Below are 14,410 nucleotides of genomic sequence, written 5' to 3'. Positions count from 1 at the left end.
AAAGTGATCAAAATGATAATAGACACACAATTTGTTAGCTTCTGATAATCTCTCTATGTACTTGTTTGTTTCTTTTTTAATTTACATCTGTCTGTTCTCAAATTTACATTTTTTAAAACTATATTTACTTCTCAATTTTTAATTTTTTAAAAGTTTATTAATATTTTAAACATTCTGAATAAAAGAGCCTCACACAGCATGTATGTATGCCTATATTACCCACATAGTGGGTAAATGGAGTGATTTGTATTTTGAAGGAGGAAGTTAAGTGTGCACTCTTTGAAGGAACCAAGAGCTCCCCAAGAAGTTTTCAGCATGAAAAACTCAGAAAGCAGCACTGTTGCCAGCAGCTTTTCAATGCTAACTATATAACATTTTCAGTGTGATGGTACAATACAAAATGTCAGTGTCATCTAGGGAAATTGAATAAAAACGCCATATTAACATAACCATTAAGCCCATATTTTGCAACTGGTTCCATGAAGGATGCTGAAACAAATGTAAAGCTAAGTAAAACAATCATACAAAGGAAGAATCAAAAGTAAGATACAAAATGTAACACAGGCTTTGGCCTTTGCGTTTTGTCTTTCTAAATCTTTTCCTTTCTCCTTCTCTTACTAAGTCATCATTAACTGTACTGCTCTAATGGCTTAAAAATCAGTTAACATGTTGCTGCACTGGGTGGACTATTCCTGCACTCACCAGTTTAACCCCTTACTTCCAGACAGGTCTCTGTACTCGAAAAGAGCATTCTGTTAGAAAACATGCTAACTAACAATTTCACTGACACAACTAAGCCACCTAGTGCAAACATGGACAAATTGTTTTGAACACAATTTGTCCCTATCTAAACTAGGTGCTAAATAATGTTTAATATTGTGTTAATTAAACCATGTTACTTAACACATTTTCAAACCCAATACTCTTTTGCAGTAAGGACATGGCTTGTCAAGAGTTACAGTAGAAAGAATGCCAACTTTCCAAATGTCAAGAACTAAATAGGAATCTCAATCATTTGACTGTTGCCTCTTGTTTTCACATGGAAGGATTGGCATTTAGAGAATCCTAGGAGGAGAATGCAGATCTGATGCAAGGGGAGTCAGGACAAGCATTCCTAGTTGGCAACAGTCTAAATACTTTTAAATGTGCGCTTCCAAATTCCTCCCACCAGCACCACAAAAACATTTTACTTTGCAAAACTTGAGAAGTTGTAGGATTTGGAGCCTTTTGGATTTGATTCTAAAACTGAGATCTCCAGCTGCATAATAACCCTAGAAAGTGGAACAGCTCATGAATTTAAAGAGGTTAACCTGCAGTGTGCTCATAAGGGGGAAACTGTGCATGGATACACAGTCTCCTTTATATCCTTGCAGTAGCCAGCACAATTTCAGCCCAGGTTACCTGTGTCATCAGGATACTTGGTGAGCAAAACATCTCAAAGGGGAGCAGGAAAATATGGGATGTGGCTATGAACACCCCTCAAGCACTAGCCAGTGCTGGCTGAGTATACAGATTGGGAACGAGGCTGTATCCACTGCAAGGTTATAGCAGCAGGTAAACTCTTGATGCAGGGCTGTGATAAATTACAAATAATCCCAAAGGTAGCTGCTGTAGGACATTTCTCCACATTTAAAGGAATACTAGGACTGCTGTATGTCTCATGCATTTGTGCTAGAACGGTGGAATTCCCAAAACGTGGGCAATTTCGGCCCCATACACCAATTAGTCACATACTCCCATCAAAACAGGTATAGCTGTTTCACATTTCATCAGCACAAGGCATTTCACATACTTGCTAGAATAAGCAACACACAGGTGCCTTTTCAGACATATATTCAATAGGGAGTCTCTGTCTACTTGTAATTTTATACATATCCAGCTAACTCACAGATCTGTGACACTGAGTGCTCAGGGACATTTACAGTATTTCTGACCTCTCCCACACACGCATTCTTTTCATTTACAACAGATATAAATTTCATATTAATCTTCATTTAATAACTCATCCAAATACAATGCAAGCTACTGATATTTTAGAAATATTCTTTATTCTATTTAACCATTTCCTAAGTAGGGCCCTATCAAATTCATGGTCCATTTTGGTCAATTTCACGGTCATAGGATTTTAAAAATTGTAAATTTCATGAGTTCAGGTATTTAAATCTGAAATTTCACAGTGTTGTAATTGTAGGGATCTAGACCCAAAAAGGAGTTGTGGGAGGGTCACAACGTTAGGGTCGGGGGGTTGCGGTACTGCTACCATTACTTCTGCACTGCTGCTGGTGGCGGTGTTGCCTGCAGAGCTGGGTAGCTGGAGAGCGGTGGCTGCTGGCTGGGAGCCCAGCTCTGAAGGCAGAGCTGCCGTCAGCAGCAGCACTGTAGAAGTAAGGGTGGCATGGTATGGGATTGCCACCCTTACTTCTGTGCTGTTGGTGGGGTGCTGCCTTCAGAGCGGGGTGCCTGGCCAACAATCACCACTCTCCCGTTGCCCAGCTGTGAAGGCAGCGCACAAGTAAGGGTGGCAATACCATGACCCCCCCTAAAATAACCTAGTGACACCCCTGCAACTCCCTTTTGGGTTGGCGCCGAATTTGAGAAATGCTGGCCTACTCCTTGAAATCTGTATAGTATAGGGTAAAAGAACACAAAAGACCAGTTTTCATGGGGGGAGACCAGATTTCACAGTCCGTGATGTGCTTTTCATGGCCATGAATTTGGTAGGGCCATATTCATAAAAGCAAATATGAGAGAACACATAGAAGGGTAATTACTTATTATGGAGGCACAGGGTACAATTCCACAATCAAGGTTCTTTTTGAAAATGCAACTAACAGGGGAATTTATTCCAGTGGGTGGGGAAAGTGTGCGTTTTATAACAAAAAAATAATAAATGTTACATATGAACTTCTCATAAGCATGGTCAAAAATAAAGTTGTGTTTATGTTAGTTTTATTAAACTAAAAGTCAGTGAACTTGTTATTTTATGAAAGATTAAATAATTTTTAAATATTGAGAAAAACATTTTTGGAATTTCTGTATTTTTAATGATTGTTGTTTTTGTAAATGAAGTTCAGAAGCCATATTTCCATGTCAACACAGTATGGTTTTGAATAAAAATATACAAGGATGCTACAGCAAGCAACAAGCCCGCCAGTAAAGTGAAATCATACAATTGTTTGACCACAGTTTAGATGGCACTGGATAACTGAAGTCAGCCTGTGATATTATTAATTATTATTATTATTATTATTTGCATTCTGGTAGTTCTCAAAACCCTCAACCATGGTCAAGGCCCCATCGTGCTAGCGCTTGCACAAACTTAGAATAAAAAATTGTCCGTGACCTGAACAGCTCATGATTTAAAGACAACAGAGAGCCTAGGGGAAGGGGCACAAATTCTTCCCAGGTTCCTCTTCAAATAACAACCACCTTCATAAATGCCCACCAGTGGGATATGAATTCTAAATCGCACCAGCGTATCACGCACTAAATGGTCCAGGTGGTCCCAGCTGGCCTGAAATACACAAAATGTTATCTAGCATGCACTAATGTACTCCTGCTTCAAACAGCACTATGTTAACATGCATTAGGGAACTTTTAGTGCAAGGAAGCAGGGTCTACATGGGCCAGATCGTGTACAATATATTGGTAAGCTTTAGAAGTCACACCCCACTGGTTTGCATTATTATACTGTGTAGACAAGCCTTCAGTTTCAGTCTGGGAGACTGTGATGGGGTATAAAACCCCCACAGTGGGCAACAAAGAGTTAAGAAGCTGCTGTGGGCTCAGCCAGCCCTAGCCCACAACACCCACAAGAGGTGCACAGACTGGGGAGGAGTTAAGAGGGGTCAGAACAGCTCACTTGGGGCAGACCGGGAAACAGAAAGGACCGTTACCTTGCAGCTCCTGAGGAAAGGGCTGAGGGAAGGCAGGATCTTTCCCATCCACAACTGCCTAAAAGTCTCTTCCTGAGGGAAGGCAGGACCTGCTTCTCTTCTACCTGGAGAGAGAGGCATTTCCCCCTCTCACCTACTAACCCAGTTTATTTGTGTTGATTCCCTGTGCTTTGTTTATGGACTTCCCCGAAGGGGAGTGTTGTGTATTTGGTTGTCATGGTTTTTGTTGCTATGGCAACTGAGTTAGATTATTATGGGTTAGCTCAGCCGGTTTCAACCGGCTGAGTGAGCTCTCTGTATATCTGTAAATAAAATGGAGGTTTTGGTTAGCTGCCTGCTCTCTGGCCTCAAGTGATTGCTTCCTACACCGGTTGCCCCAAGGATATAACACTGGCGACGAGGGTGAGACTCGGTGCTGCTCCAGTAACAGAAGGAAGTAGAAGTTAAGGTAAAGAACAAACAAACAAAAAAAGCTGCTTGTTTGCACTGACTGTGAAAGTGAAACTAAAAATCATGGCTACTCTGACCAGGCCCCTGGAGCCTTTTGATGAGAATACAGAGCAGTGGCATGTGTATACTGAGCGTTTTGAGCTTTTTGGTATTGCAAATGACATTACAGAAGCGAAGAAGGTGCCAATATTCTTAACTGTTGTAGGGGCTAAAACCTACTCTCTGCTACACAGCTTACTGCATCCTGTTAAGCCTGAGACTAAATCTTACAGTGACATTGTGGAAATCCTGGGGTCTCATTTCTCCCCAAAACCACTGGTAATTGCTGAAAGATATAGGTTCCACAAAAGAGACCAAAAGGAAGATGAAACAGTTGTACAATTTGTAGCCATTTTAAAAAAGCTAGCAGAACACTGTGAATTTAAAGAGATGCTAAATGATGCCCTGCGTGACAGGTTAGTGTGTGGCCTCTGCAGTGAAGCTATACGGAAGCGCCTACTGACAGAGGCTCAGCTTACATTACAGAAGGCTGTTGATATTGCTGTCTCCATGGAACTGGCTACAAGGGAGGCACAATACATCGGTGCATCCCCTAGGGTGCAAAAAGTGTCACAAGAACTGACCCACAAAACGGTGCAGAGTCAAGAATGTTACCGCTGTGGTAAGCTGGGTCACCAGGCATCAGAATGCTGGTGTAAGGACCTGGTGTGTCGACACTGTGGCAAAAAGGGACACATTGAGTATGCCTGTAAACAAAAGAAAAAGAGGCCTGTGGTCTGGCCGACAAAAAGAGGAACCTTGCATACCCTAGAGCAGACCCAGGATGATCAAGGTGACACCTCCTCACAAGAGGAAGTGCCACTGCATGTTTTGTCTTTGGCAGCGGGCTCAAATGAATACTGGGTAACCCCTTTATTGGAGGGCAAACCTATACACATGGAACTAGACACCGGTGCAGCTGTCTCGCTGGTTCCTGAGACTGTGTATAAGGAAAAGCTACAGCATCTTCCGCTTAAGGCAACAAAAACTGTTCTGAAGACGTATACAGGTGAAGCTGTGCCCATGTTGGGCACTATTGATGTTAAGGTGGAGCTCAATGGACAGGCGGCTAAATTGCCACTGTTTGTGGTGAGAGGTGACTACCCAGCCTTAATGGGTAGGTCTTGGCTTGGGAAGATTCAACTGAACTGGGCAGAAGTGCACCGGATGACTAAAGAAGAAACCAGTCTAACCCCTATTCTAAGGAAACATGCTGCTGTTTTTGGAGATGATTTGGGAAGTATGAAGGGAATCACTGTGACATTGAACATTAAACCTGACAGTCCACCAAAATATCTGAAAGCCCGAACTGTGCCATATGCCATCAGGCCAAAAGTTGAAGCAGACCTGGAGCGCCTGGTCACCAATGGAGTCCTAATACCAGTTACCCATAGCTCATGGGCCACTCCTATCGTTCCAATCGTGAAGAAAGATGGCTCTCTCCGGATTTGCGGTGATTTTAAAGTCACTGTCAACCCAGTGTTGTGTGCAGAGCAATACCCGCTTCCCCGCATCGATGACCTCTTCGCAGGCCTGGCTGGGGGACAAAAGTTCAGTAAGATTGATCTGAGTCAAGCATATTTACAGATGCACATCGATGAAAAGTCCCAAGAGCTGTTGACTATTGTGACTCATAAGGGGCTTTATCGATACTGTCGCCTACCCTTCGGAATAACATCTGCTCCCGCCCTGTTCCAGAGGGCTATGGACCAGATCTTGTGTGGCTTGTCAGGAGTTCAGTGCTATCTGGATGATATCCTGGTCACTGGAAGAAATGAAGAGGATCACTTAAAGAATTTAGAGGCTACCCTACAAAGACTGGAAGAGTATGGCCTACGAGTTCGCAAAGACAAGTGTGAATTCTTCAAGCCCTCTGTTGAATATTTGGGACACATCATTGATTCTGCAGGTCTTCATAAGGCCCCTGCAAAAGTTAAAGCTATTGTGGAGGTTCCCCCACCTCGAAATGTAAGCCAGCTGCGCTCGTTTCTAGGACTCCTGAACTATTATGGAAAGTTCATCTCACAGTTAGCCACACTGCTAAAACCACTTCATGAGCTCCTTGGGCAGAACAAGGCCTGGAAGTGGACTGAAGCCTGTGATGTTGCGTTTAACAAAGCTAAGGATGCATTGCTAAATTCTGAAGTTCTAACGCACTTTGATCCATCCTTACCACTGCAATTGGCCTGCGATGCCTCCCCTTATGGAGTGGGAGCAGTCGTGTCACATATTATGCCTTCAGGAGAAGAGAGACCTATTGCTTTTGCTTCACGCACTCTAAGCAAAGCAGAAACTAACTACGCCCAAATCGAACGTGAGGCATTAGGAATTGTTTTTGGAATTCGGAAGTTTCATCAGTACCTGTTTGGGCGAAAATTTACTCTTCTCACAGACCATCGACCTCTGACATCAATTTTTGGACCCTACACAGGCATTCCCCCATTAGCTGCTAGTCGTATGCAACGTTGGGCATTGTTACTTTCAGCACACACATATGAAATCAAATATCGGAAATCCACTCTGCACGGCAATGCAGATGGCCTCTCAAGGTTGCCTTTGCCGGTCAAACACCAAGATAGTGCCCAAAAGGAAATCTTCTACTTTGAACAGGTAGAGAATACACCCATCACTGCTACTCAGATAAAGAAGGCAACTCGCGTTGACCCAGTATTGTCCCACGTTATGGACCTGGTGATGCATGGAAAATCTCGACAAACCTCTCCGGTCTCATCCGACCTTGTTCCCTACATGTCCAAGCGGACGGAGTTATCGGTCCAATCTGGTTGTTTATTGTGGGGGAGACGTGTCATTATTCCACCACCACTGAGATCACAGATGTTAGAACAGCTACATTCCGGTCACTGTGGAATAGTGCACATGAAGGAAATTGCACGAAGCTATTTTTGGTGGCCTGGACTGGACAGCGCTATTGAAGAGAAGGCAAAAGCTTGTATGTCATGTCAGGGTGTGAGGAATGCACCCCAGTGGGCACCCCTACACCCATGGGACTGGCCTGAAAACCCGTGGCAACGTATTCACGTTGACTTTGCTGGCCCCCTTGAAGGAAGCATGTTCTTGGTGGCAATAGATGCCCATTCTAAATGGCCAGAAGTCTCTATAATGCAGTCCACTTCTGCAGAGAGTACTATCCAAAAACTACGAGGACTCTTTAGTCGTTTTGGTCCTCCTGTTCAACTGTTGTTCAACTGTGAGCGACAACGGACCGCAGTTCGTTTCTCAGGAGTTTCAAAATTTTATGAAGGCAAATGGGATACACCACATCACGTCAGCACCATATCATCCGTCCACCAACGGATTAGCTGAAAGATTTGTGCAGACAATGAAAAACGCTTTGAAATCAGCAAGGGGACAACACTCCATTCAAAAGCGTCTGGATACCTTTTTACTTTCCTACAGAAACACACCTCATGCTACGACCCACGCATCTCCGGCCTTTCTAATGATGGGACGACAGCTGCGCACTTGCTTTGATCTGCTGAAACCTTCTGAACCCCGACAAATTGTGCAACATCAGCAGCAATATCAAGTCATCAGACGGGCACCCAGAGCAAAAGACCGAACCTTTAGCCCAGGACAGCCAGTTTTGGCTCGGAATTATACTTCCAGAGCTAAATGGGTTCCGGCCACAGTCATCACTCAAACAGGACCTGTTTCCTACACAGTCCGGACTGCAGAGTATCTTACCTGGCGGCGACATGTAGATCAGCTGTTGCCAGGTCATGCCAGTCCTCAGGACCCATCTGCAGTTGAGGGGTCTGACTTCACCTCTTCTGGTGAGGGACCGAATCACGAGTCACCTGTTTCTGACTGTTCTCCTCCATTACTGCCGGCGGCTGAGATACCCCTTTGCCCAGCACGAGCTGATACCACCTCCTCACCTGTTCGTGCTGCGGACCCTGAGCCCCTAGTGCTTTCGGGTGCAATAACACCAGAAGTTCGCCGTAATCCACCTAGAGACAGAAGGCCTCCTCATCGGCTGGATCTTTAGCTAGGGCGAACCCACGGTTATGGGGCAAAATAATCCCCAGGGTTTAGCCGGGAATGGAGGCAGTCTACCCTCCTTCTCTAGTTTAGTGTGTGTTTTATTTAGGGGATGTTCTTATTAGGGGGGGAGGAATATGTTGTGTATTTGGTTGTCATGGTTTTTGTTGCTATGGCAACTGAGTTAGATTATTATGGGTTAGCTCAGCCGGTTTCAACCGGCTGAGTGAGCTCTCTGTATATCTGTAAATAAAATGGAGGTTTTGGTTAGCTGCCTCTGGCCTCAAGTGATTGCTTCCTACACCGGTTGCCCCAAGGATATAACAGGGAGAGACTTGGAACTGACCTGCCCAGAGGCCCAAGGCATGAGAGGAGGCAGCTGCCACCCCTAGAGAGAGAGAGCTGTCAAGCCAGAAGGAGAAGAGGTGCCAAGTGATGAGCTGACCTCCTTCACACCTTCCTGTTACAGACTGCAAACTTTGGGCAATACAGGGTGATAAGAAATGGCCCAGGGAGGGCAGCCTTAAGGCACTCTTTGGTGTCAGACCTTTGATAGCCCACAAAGGAGCCTGGGCTTGAGTGGAAGGGCCCAGGCTTCCCTACCAAAACCCCTCTCTTCATTTTGAAAGGCCTAAGCCCTGACCACTAGGCAATGCTCCCCATGAGCAAAGACCGTCACAGAGACACAAAGAAAACCAAAAACAAATTGCAAAAATTGTCTGAAGACAGCTCTCTGCCACTGGTATAACTGAATTTATGCTAGAGGTTGTACAAGTATAATTATTTCAGTTTAAAAAAATCACACCACTAACCAAAATAGTCATATTGGTACAAAAATTTGTAGATAGACCAGGCCTTACATTCCTACATAAATGGACTAATTTTCAGAAGCACTAAATGCCCAGCAGCAACTACTGACTTTACAATTATTACCTTTAATATTTTAATAGATGGCTGTTAGGCATAATTTAAAATATATATATATATAAAATTGTAAATAACTAATTAACATTGCCTCTTTGATTTGTACAGCAATTACTTAGCAATATGTGGTCAAGCTCTCCCTGTTCCAAGGGTAAATTCTGCAGTTCTTCCTTGAGCAAAACTCCTAGAAAAGACAATGGGAGTTTTGCTCAGATAACACCTGCAGAATATTGCCTCCATTTTTCGTTATTTTTATAGATGCATAGGTTTTAAGGACTGAAAGGACCATTATGATCATCTAATACAACTTCCTGAATAACATAAGCCATATGAAAGGGGTCTGTTGGCCCCTTATTGAAACTTTTTGGCTGGCCCTCTCCTAACACTAGGAGAAGGGGGAGGCCCAAAGAGCAGTCAGCTTCCTGCGACTGAAGGTCCCGAGAGCCAATGGGGAGAGGCCAACACTCCAAGTCAGCCAGATTGAAAGGATGGAGAAGCAAATGAGAGACTTGAAAGCCCATGGCCTGTCTTCTGTGTGAGCTGTGGCTGCATGGGCAAAGTAAGGCACAAGAGGCTGATTGGAGCAGCCAGAGCAGAGCTGGGGAGAGTGGAGCAGCCCAAGGAGCAGCACAGAGTGAGGGAGCTGGAGCAGCAGAGACCAGTCACACCAATGGCAAACCAGGACCAACCAGAGATGGGGTAGCGAAAGGCCTGCTGTACCAGAAGTAAACTGGAGCCAAGAGCAGGGAGTGGGTGGGGAAAACAAGGTGGAGACGGCTCTGTGTAGAGAAATGTCGCCAGATGAGAGGGTCTTGAAGCCCAGACTTTGACGAGGGATGTGAACCTGATTGGAGAGTGAATACTGGAGAGAAGAGTCCTGCCATCTAGAGCCTGAGGCGTGTATCCACCACCAGAGAAGGTGTCTTACTTGTTGTATCACCGCACCACAGCCAGGTCCTGGGAAGGAGGCCTGGGATGTGTAAGGAATAGGCTGAATTTTCTAGAGTTCCAGAGCCTATTGTTTACAGGGTTCCTTTAACAGCCTCAGTTTTTTTCCTTATTTGTTTGCAGTTGATGTTTAATAGATTGGATGTGGTTTAAGTTCTGTGTGCTGATTACTAGGTCAGGGAAGTGGCCAGTGAGGAGAGTGACTGGGGATTAAGCTTCCCAACGATCCTGGGCCCAGCCCTATCAGGGTTATGAGGACTCCTCTTTCTCTCTCCCATGTGGCGGAGTCCTCGAGTTCAGGCAGACTTCCAGGTAAAGGCACTTGATGCGGGGACTCAGATCCTTTCACCATCCGATTCTACTGGGGTGGCATAGAAGCCAGGAAAATTCCCCACAATAGCAGGAACATTTCCCCATCTACACATAGAACCTCCCCCAGTAATTTCTACAGCAAGCCCATTTTAAATATACTGGTCATGAAAGAACATGATTAATTTAAAAATACAGACCCCAAAAAAGAAAATAATGTAGACATCCCATAGTTGTAAATGCAGAATAAACAAAATAATCATAATACACTGTTCTTGTATAGTGCTTTCATCAATAAATGTCTATGTAGTTAATGAAGAAGGACAAGCATCACGATCCCTATTTTACACATGGGAAAACTGTGACAGAAATGTAAAGTAACTGGCTGCAAGTCATACAGCATGGCAGAGCTGAGAATAGTACAGCGGTCTCCTGACATCCAACCCACTATTCTATCTGCTGGACCATACCAAGTAGCGCTGTAGGCTACAATTTTCAAAGGGGCCAAAAAGACTTGGATGTCTAACTCCCATTGATTTTTTCTACAGGACTTGGTCCCTCAATTCCTTTAGGTTTCTTTGAAAATCCCAGCTATAATGTACATCTTGATTAATGACCTTTAGGTTCATCTAAAGGTGATTTTAGTAATGGGCATCCTATATATATCTTATAGTTGTTCACTGGTAATTTTCCTGTTTTGTTTTTTGTATGCATGTTTGTATTTTGCGACAAATAAATGGTCAGTGGGAATGAATCTGTAAATGTCCTGTACTGTTTCATATGCTAAAAGATCTAGGAAAAACAACAACATTAGAAAGATGTCACTTAATGATTCATGAGGCTCTTAAAGTCTGATATTTTATGAAGCACAAACTATTTTTGAATTCACAAAATTAGTTTGTGTTCATTTCGTATAATGTAGGCACTTTAAAAAAATGTATAAACTGGAGCAATTGAGCACAAAAATGCAGAATAAATTAGAGAAAACTTTATATTTTACTTACAGAAAAGCAATTAACCAAAATATCAAAGTTCCAAGAATAGTGTTTTTCATTAAACCTCTATCCCTCCTGTTTCTGCAGTAGACACTTTTCTAGCTCTTTCATGGAGCACATAGCAAGACAAGTTCACCCATTCCTTAAAGTTCAGAAAGTTTTCCAATATGTCATCATATAATAACAGTGATGCCAGCTCACATTAATGGTGATACTGATTTGACACACTATCTAATTAAAGTGAGACAAAACTGCATGATTACTTTCACATGTTTTAAAATAAATATTTAAAAAAACACCATAGCTTGAGCTATCATTATAACATCACCATTGGAGACCCTGTAATTGATGAGCTCTGCCCAAATGAGTAGGTATAACTATAGAAAAAGCCTATCTACGGTGTACTACTCAGACAGTACTACACATCTGACATGGTGATGTATTATTCAAGTGCTCCTGCTGGAATCCTCCATGAGCACTCTGACTCCAAATGCAACAGTTGCAGAATTCCAACAGGAGTACCGAGATGGCAGAAACCATGAGGAACAGACAAATTATTAGATTTAACTTAGATACAAAATGTGCATGGCCTATGGCATCAGAATATATGTTCTTTTCACAATGACATTTGGCATCAAATGCTCTTTTGAACTAATATATCATTTGCCTTCCAGCTAAGATGTCATCAGACTGAAAGCCAAGATGAAGATGTAAAAAGAGAAAAACCCTGTTCTGTGCTATCCAATCCCTCTCACAGGATTTTTGCTGGACTGGATTCATCAGTAGATAAAATCCTGCCAGCTTGTTGGAATAAAAGTAGGTTAAAACTGAACTGAGTCCAAGAGGCCAGTGGGAGTCAGAACACCATTCAGCTGCTTAGCTGCAGGACAAAGACACAGCCAACTCCAAGAGCTGCCAACATAAATGACAGAGGAGTTTGCCAAGGACCAGCTGCAACTGTTTTTATCACAAAAATATCTTCCCAGGTGGCTACCCAGACTCTGTGAGAGTCAGCTAAAGTAAAGGATGAGATGTGGTGCAATCTCAAACCAAAAATGGTGTTTTAACTTGTAGTTAATGTATGACAATAGAAGTTTATATTTTGAGAAACAAGTTTAAAACACAGTTTAGACAATTTTTTGTAGACAGCAGAGAAAAAAGTTTTATTTCTTCTCTCTCAAAACATATGGAAGTACTTGTGTGTGTGCTTTGTTTGTTTCCTATGTTATCTATATACATTGGCTTGAAAGCACTCTATTCATTTCCCTGTTGAAACTTTCATGAGCTATACTCTAGCTATATAAAATGTCAGACACAAATTGAGGGCTTTTCTCTCACTTGTGTGTATCATTCCCATTAGTATCAATGAGTGTTATGTTCACACAGAGAGGGGAACAGAACCTTTGTGCCATTCTGCTTTTGGCATACTGTGCTTTGAGAATTTTGGTTCCCATGGGACTCCCATAACTGTACGATTATTCTATTCAAAATGCAGCTCACATGATGAAAAGTGGCATGCCACAGCAAACATTACATAGTTAATATTTATGGACAAACAGGCTCATATTAGAATTTAGGATATCGATATTTAGGAGTTCCAACATTCAGACTCCAAATAGAATCTGATTATCAGCCCTTTCCTAAATCTTCCTACTGGCTTTGCAGGATTTAACCTCCCACCAACAAACATAGTTCCATCCTTACCAGCCTTCTGATAATTTGTATTCCCTTTCCCATTTCCTACATCCTTTGGACAGTCCCAGAAGAATCCATCTCCTGGACCTTCAATGGGTAGCTGGCCTATTCATTCCATCCTGGTTCTTTGGGAAGTCAGCAAAGTAGGCCCACTCTCCAGAAAGGGGAGGAAGAGATGACAAGTCTATCATTTTTAAACAGAAAGACTAGAAAAGCACCTAGGCCCTAGTAGAACCAACTGTCCTAATGCCTTTCAAGCTCCTATCTAGACTCTGGGAAGCCATTACCCTGTACTTCATAGTCAAGCTACCTGTATCTAACAAGCAGACTTAGTACTCACTAAGTCAACCAGCTGACAAAAATGTCCCATTTCATCCCCCGTGTGCACCTGCCCTTTAGAGCAGAAACAGCCAAGCTCTTAATGACTCATGTTATCTGTCTCCATGGACTCCCAGAGCAAGTCACAACTGATCAGTGTCTGCAGTTCATTTAGCAGTTTTGGGGGGAACCCTATGATTGCTTGGGGTCCACACTTATATATCCACCGCCTGTCACCCACAAACTGACAGTCAGTCCACACGAGCAAATCAAGTGATGGAACAATACTTGCACTGCTGCACGAATTTCCACTAGGACAACTAGTCAAGCCTCCTACCCCATGCAGACTTGCTCCTACCCCAAACAATGTCGACCATGTCTCCACCAGGCAGAATTCATTCTATGCAAATGGTGGCTTCCACACCTGTCTCCACTTAGACATAAGTGGGGGGAGGGATAGCTCAGTGGTTTGAGCATTGGCCTGCTAAACCCAGGGTTATGAGTTCAATCCCTGAGGGGGCCACTTAGGGATCTGGGGCAAAAATTGGTCCTGCTAGTGAAGGCAGCGGGCTGGACCTTTCAAGGTCCCTTCCAGTTCTAGGAGATTGGTATATCTCCAATTATTACCTTTAAATATCTGTTAACTCCACAAATCTTGTGGCCACTGTTTGGGTGCAGCAGATCCATGAGCTCCAAGAAGAACTCAAGGCCCATCTGGACAAGGAAGACTACAAGCAGTACGCTGAATGCTTGTGCCAGAAAGGTTTGGCATTTGCTCTTGGGCAAAAAATGTGGCTCTCAGCCCAAAACCTCCACACCAACCAGCTGTGTCAT

The 14,410-nt window shown here is 43.3% G+C and overlaps 1 protein-coding gene across 2 annotated transcripts in view; it reads right to left on the bottom strand.

Moving 5' to 3' along the window:
* Positions 1-14,410, bottom strand: part of SEMA5A (semaphorin 5A) — a 668,529-nt gene that overhangs the window by 346,815 nt on the left and 307,304 nt on the right. Inside the window, exon 1 of one of the 2 annotated variants that reach the window (XM_045005698.1) lies at positions 3,897-4,016. The exons of the other annotated variant lie outside the window; for it this stretch is intronic. Within the exon in view, the coding sequence (XP_044861633.1) occupies positions 3,897-4,016 (120 nt within the window). Of the gene's footprint in view, positions 1-3,896; positions 4,017-14,410 lie in introns of those variants that run through there. 2 annotated transcript variants of the gene reach the window in all.

This window comes from Mauremys mutica, chromosome 2 (assembly GCF_020497125.1).
Source record: "Mauremys mutica isolate MM-2020 ecotype Southern chromosome 2, ASM2049712v1, whole genome shotgun sequence".
Lineage (NCBI taxonomy): Eukaryota > Metazoa > Chordata > Testudines > Geoemydidae > Mauremys > Mauremys mutica.
Note: the sequence above shows the minus strand (reverse complement) of the source record. Positions and strands in the feature narration are given on the sequence as shown.